At 44.8% G+C, this 6,342-nt stretch overlaps 1 protein-coding gene across 1 annotated transcript; it reads left to right on the top strand.

The window, feature by feature from the left end:
• Positions 1-3,486: 3,486 nt before the first annotated feature.
• On the top strand, positions 3,487-5,401 carry PSMB6 (proteasome 20S subunit beta 6). Its single transcript, XM_020966709.2, has 6 exons — positions 3,487-3,682; positions 4,073-4,140; positions 4,272-4,403; positions 4,532-4,661; positions 4,903-5,047; positions 5,157-5,401. The coding sequence occupies exons 1-6, from the start codon at positions 3,581-3,583 to the stop codon at positions 5,297-5,299; spliced, it is 720 nt and encodes a 239-aa protein (XP_020822368.1). The 5' UTR covers positions 3,487-3,580; the 3' UTR covers positions 5,300-5,401.
• Positions 5,402-6,342: the final 941 nt, after the last annotated feature.

Raw genomic sequence — 6,342 nt, 5'->3', positions numbered from 1 at the left:
AAAGAACACTCAGGTCTTCTTTCCACTTCACTACTGGGGAGGAAATGTGTGTGTGTGTTTTAGATGGAGCCTAATAGTTTGGGTGAAGGGGCTGGATCCCTAAAGGAGACAGATGATAGAGAGAGGAGCAAAGATAGTCAGGGGAATTCCATCTTTGGAAGTCATAGGATGGGGTGGGCTGGGAGAGTCCAACCTCCACCCCAGAGACTTATTTCTGGTTATAGGATGGGGTTTGGAGCTTTTGGGACTCTTGGATATTCTTGCTTCAAAAGGTGATTACTTCCCTACACAATTTATGTGAGCACTCTTTCTGCAGTGGTGGACTGTCCCCATGAACTCTTTTTTTCTTTTTTTTTTGGCAATTGGGGTTAAGTGACTTGCCCAGGGTCACACAGCTAGTGAGTGTTAAGTGTTTGGTCTGAGGCCATATTTGAATTCAGGTCCTCCTGGCGTCAGGGCCGGTGCTCTATCCACTGTGCCACCTAGCTGCTCCTGCCGTTCCATGAACTCTTGGGGCCAAGACAAATTCATCATCAGGAAGTCAATTTTTTAGAGATTAAGGATTCCAAATAACAGAATTTTTCTTAAAGGAAATTCAGTTCCAATAAAACACTTTCATTTGACCTTAGTTTACCTGCTGTTGTTGTTGTTGAATAGTCTTTCTTTTTTTTTTCCAATTAAAAAAATCTAACATTAACAAACACAGCTAAAATTAGCATTTTCATATACAGGGTAGACCAGAAAAAGAGGACTTGTGCATGAAACTCTAAATCTTACATATAGCTTGCTTTCTAAGTATATAATAAATTCAACATGTAACTTTAAAGTTGCTCTGCTTCTCTATGAATTTTCCTAGACATTTTTTCTGTAAGTTTAAAAGGAATGCTTTAATGACCCTCCTTTTTTTTGTCAACCATATCCCTAGATCTTCTCTTCCTCTCAATTTTTCCTCACAACAAATAAAAATAAAACCTTTTAATAAATATACGTGGTCGAACAAAACAAATTTCAATATGGAATGTCCCTAAATTATGCCTCATTTCTGTTAGGGAGTGGGTAATGTGTTTCATCATAGGTGCTCTGGAATTGAGGATGGTCACTGGAGTTTATTGGAGTTCTCAAAGTCGCTCAGAATTTTTGACTTTACAAAGCTGTTGTTATTGTATATGTAATATATATTCTCTGAAATTGTCTCTTTCTTCATTTTTTAGAGCACAATAGATTTCCACTATCTTCATATAGTATAATTTGTCCAAACATTCCCCAATTAATGGGTAATCCCCTTAGTTTCCAGTTCTTTACTACTACAAAAAGAACTGCTATAAATGTTTTTGTATGTATAGGTCACTTTCCTCATTCTTTGATAGATTTTGGGTACAGGCCAAATGGTATTTTAAGTTTAGTGACTTTTAAGATATGGCTCCAAATTACCTTTCAGAATAGCTAAACCAATTCAGAGCTCTATCAACAATGCCTCCTCCCAAACCTTCCAACAATTATCATATTCCTTTTTCCTCAATTTTGCCAGTCTGATGGGCATTAGGGAGAACCTCAGCAATTTTAATTTTCATTTCCCTAATTATTAGTAATTTGGAGCATATTTTCATATTCTTGTTTATAGCTTAAATTTCTTCCTTTCGTCAATTATCTATTAGGGAATAGCTCTTGTTCTTATACACTTGAATCAGTTCCTCATATATCTTGGACACAAGACCTCTACCAAATACTTTTTCTCAGTTAACTTTTCCTTCTGAGTTTAACTGCATTAGTTTTATTTCTGCAAAAACTTCTCAAATTCATTTAATCAAAAATGTCTTTTACCTTCTGTGATCTTTCATGACCATCCCTTTTTAGAGTTGGTTATTTTTTTTTCTTTGTTCCTCTAATTTTTATTATTACTATTCTCCTCTAATTTATCCAGTTGGAGCTTACGTCGTTATACTGGGTATTCCAAAAAGTCTTCATGAAAATATTAAAGCTTAAAAACCGAACTAAGACTTTTGGGACACACTGTATAGTGTGAAGTGTTGGTCTATATACTGTCAACCATTACCCAAGGTTTAGTCCAAATAAACAAACAGAATCAGTTTTCCCCTTAACCAAAGGTTTGTCCTAATAACTAACAGAATAGGATCTCCCTTAACCAAAGGTTTGTCCAAAGAACAAACAATGAGGCTCACCTTACCAAAGGTCTGAACAAAGAACAAATAGAATCAGGCTGTACATGTGCTGTAACGTGTTCTCATTAAGCCAGAAAATCATGCATTGTATAGAAGCCAAAAAATATTTCTGAATGCAGAGATAAACAAGCTGAAGGAGACCCTTTACATGCTTAGAACAATCCCAGCTCAGGATACCTGTGTCAACCAAAATTATAGTCTCCATATGAGTTAACCACAGTATGAGAAAAGAATTCCTTAATAGAATAGGTTGTGAAATACAATAAGATAAGAAAATGTCAATGTGTCAATTGAAATTATAGATCCAGGATGTTTGTGTTTCTTTTATCATTAGCATGACTACATGTCCATAAAATACCAATAAGAAAAGTCCCATTATTCAAGATAGTGTCCAGTTCAAGGCACCTTGTCCTGGGCAGTCATAAATAGAAGAATGCTCCTGGTCAGCTTCATCTGTCTTGTAGTTGCTGACACAGAAGAGGGCATTTTGAGTTCACTCACAGAGGAAGGCAGAGCCTCTCTGTTATGCCAGAGCACACAAAGCATTATGGTAGGTTAAGCTCAGAGGGGGCCAAAATGTCTTTCTCCTGATTTGCCAATCCTAGTTTTAGGCCTTTCTTAGGTGATGGGGGACTCAAAATGGTTTACAATACCTAGCTTTTGCCAGACTGCTTTCCAGTTTTCCTAGCGATTTTTTATTGAATGAGTCCCTACCAGAGGCTGGGGCCCCTTTCCCTTTCTTTAAAATTCGGGAGCTGCCTTCCCTTCTTTGAGGGGGCAGGGGACTATTGGGTACACAATTCTACAAAGGATAGATTGGTTTTGCTTAGGTTTTTTCTGTTTGTTTTTTCCTTCATGTTAAGGGAGGGGAGAAATATGCCGGTGACTTGGTATTGGAAGAATGATATGTAATTTATCTTTCAACAAATACATATTTTTGAAATACTTTTTTAAAAAAAAGGAAATAAAATTTTACTTCAAAATATAAAAATGCATTAGACCGCCAAGCTCCTCCCAGCTCTAAAGCCTAGGGCCAGGCGGACATCTTCCATGAGCCTTCCCGAGGCCGATGGGAGACACCGTCAGGGTTTCAGCTTCTTATTCTCATATTCAATCTTACTCAAACCACGGCAAACGCGCTGCCCCTCAGACAGCAGGGCTGCAGCTCTGAAAGCCTAGCGGGCCTCGTGACAGAGGACGAGCCGCAAAGCCCCGCCCCCTGCGGCGTGACGCAACTGCACGCAGCCGTTTAGCGTCACACGGCGGCCCGGCACGTGGGAGTCCTCTCGCTCGGCCTCCCGGCTGGTGCCGCTTTCCGGCTCTGACGGGGCGGTGACCGAGCACTTTGCGACAGTTGCTTTCCGACCACGCTGGGCCTAGGCCATCAGAACGACAGAATAATGGCTTCGGCTTTAGTAGCGTGTCGCGGAGCGTGCTTAGGCCCATTCTATGGGCCCATGGGCCTCGCCCCGGACTGGGGGAATCGGGGCGTCTCCACTGGGGTGAGGCGAGAAAGAGCGAGAGCTGTGTGAAGTGCGCGGGGCTGGTGGGGACGTCGGGAAGCAGCCTGGGGAGCCGCGAGGGAGCCCCAGGATTCCGTGGGGGGGGGTCTCCACAGGGCTCGTGTCTGGTGGGGGCTTCGGGAGTGGAATGCTGGGATAGCGGGGGCGCGAAGCACACTGGGAACTGGGGGGCTTGGAAGGGTAACGGGAGGGGTGGCTGGGGCAGAACCCCCACCCCGGAGCTGTGGGACTCGGTGGGGGGCGGTAGAGGGGTCTTGGGCATGGGTGCAGAGGGTAAGACTTGGAGCCTCCCAGGCTCATAAAGAGCTTAGCACAGTGCCTGGCACACAGTAGGGCTGTATAAACGTTAGCTATCGTTGTTGCCGCCAGACCACTATCATGGCCGTGCAGTTTGATGGGGGCGTGGTCCTCGGAGCTGACTCCAGGACAACCACTGGGTGAGTCCTCCCTGTGTTTATCTGGCCTGGGGGTGGGCTTGGACACCCTCTTCCCCGATCCTGCCGGGGTGGGCACAAAGGAGGCACTGTGAGCTGTGCCCCGCGTTCCTTGACTGTCATTCCCTGTCCAGGTCGTATATTGCCAACCGAGTCACAGACAAGCTGACCCCTATCCACGACCGGATCTTCTGCTGCCGCTCAGGTTCGGCGGCGGACACCCAGGCCGTGGCCGACGCGGTCACTTATCAGCTAAGCTTCCACAGGTGGTGACAGGTTGGGTGCAGGGGGGCAGGTGCCTGAGTCCTTCGAAGAAAGAAGGATCTGGGGGTGAAGAGAGGGGCTCACACCTGAGTTAATCGAGCACCAATGCTCCTTACCTTGACCCTCATAGCATTGAACTGAATGAACCTCCCCTGGTCCACACAGCTGCTAACCTCTTCAAGGAGATGTGTTATCGTTACCGAGAGGATCTCATGGCTGGTATCATCGTTGCTGGCTGGGATCCCTATGAGGGGGGGCAGGTTAGATGCCTGAATTCTACTTATGAGAGCCTAGCTCAGTGCAGTAATATTCTTCAGTCTCAGTTCACTGCCACTTTCTGTATGCCATCTGAGTCTATACTTTGGTCTCCCTTCTCGTTTCTTTCCCTTTTTTATTTCCAGTCTCTCTACAATTGAACCTTCCTAAATGATTCTCCCCACCCTCCCTCCCGTCAGTGTCTGTATGTGCTAACTTTTCCTTTCCTGTATCTCCCATTTTCAGGTATACTCAGTACCCATGGGAGGTATGATGGTTCGGCAGCCTTTTTCCATTGGGGGTTCAGGTAGCTCCTACATCTATGGCTATGTTGATGCCTCCTATCAAAAGGGTATGAATGAAAAGCAGTGTCTTCAGTTCACTGCTAATGGTGAGGATGTTGACTTCTAGGCATGCTTATTCTCCTCTTACCAAGTCACGTTTGGCTCCTGTATTCCTCCTTTTTTTCCCCCCTTTAACCTGCTGTTTCTCTTCCCCAGCTCTTGCTTTGGCCATGGATCGAGATGGCTCAAGTGGTGGTGTAATCCGATTGGCATCGATTACAGAGAAAGGAGTGGAACGGCAGGTGCTAATGGGGGACCAGCTTCCCCGATTCCCTACCACCACCTATCCTTCGGCTTGAGATCTGCTGCCTCCTCCCTGTTCTCTCTATACCTCCCCCTCTACCTAGTGATAAGCCATCCTCAAATATACCCAAGATTCAATAAACTGTGGGTCAAGGGAAGAGTTCATATGTCTGGTTCTTTCTCCTTTCCCCACCGCTTTTTCAGCTTCTGTAGATGTCTGTGCTGGGATCACCTTTACAGGCTGTGATCCCTGTGGTGAGGGGAGGGGTGGGGGGAGGTGAGATTCCTTTGAATCAGAAGAATAAGCATAAGAGGTAAGAGGAACAAGAGTCCTACCCTGGAGTGGCTCTCATTCTACTCAAGTTGGGGAAAATGGGGGTTTAGGTACTTCCCAAACCCTTCCAGTCTCAAGTCTATTTTCAGGCCAGTAGTCACCTCTAAAAGCCACACAACGTCAGAACTGGAAAGAACTTTATCAAGTCAATCCCTTTTGTATAGAGGGGGGGAAACAGGCTAAAAGTCACAGGTGGAGTGGAAAGAACAACAGGTCAGGTTATTCAGTGGATAAAGCACTGGGCCTGGAGTCTGGAAAACCTGAGTCCAATTCTAGCTACAGGCACTAGCTGTGTGACCCTGGGCAAGTCACTTAACTTTTCTGTGCTTCAGTGTCTTCATCTCTGAAATGGGAATAATGGTACCTCACATAGGGCTTAATAAGTGCTTCTTTCCTGCCCATCCCCAGTTGGAGTCAGGAGATAACCTGGGTTCAAAACTCACTTTCAACATTTATTAGCTGTGTGACCATTGCTCATCTGGATAGGGACAAGGACTGGACCTGTGCTTTCCCTGGTTACAGGAAAAATATGAGAACATTACCAATGCAGGTTGGCACTTTCTCTGCTTAGTCTTTGCCTAGAGCGCTGAGGTTAAGTAACACCCAAAACCACAGCCACTGGGTGTCACAGGTGGGTCTGTTCTGAACTATTTAGTAATCTGTGCTACAATTGCCTCCTTCCTCATTAACAAAATAGAGAAAATAGTACCTACGTCAGTGGGTAGTTAGATGAGATCAAAAGACTACCTAAAAAAAAATTGCAAA

The sequence above is a fragment of the Phascolarctos cinereus genome, unplaced genomic scaffold (genome assembly GCF_003287225.1).
Source record: "Phascolarctos cinereus isolate Bilbo 61053 unplaced genomic scaffold, phaCin_HiC Scaffold_5;HRSCAF=322, whole genome shotgun sequence".
NCBI lineage: Eukaryota > Metazoa > Chordata > Mammalia > Diprotodontia > Phascolarctidae > Phascolarctos > Phascolarctos cinereus.
The sequence above is the reverse complement of the archived record's forward strand: the minus strand, read 5'-3'. Positions and strand labels throughout refer to the sequence as shown.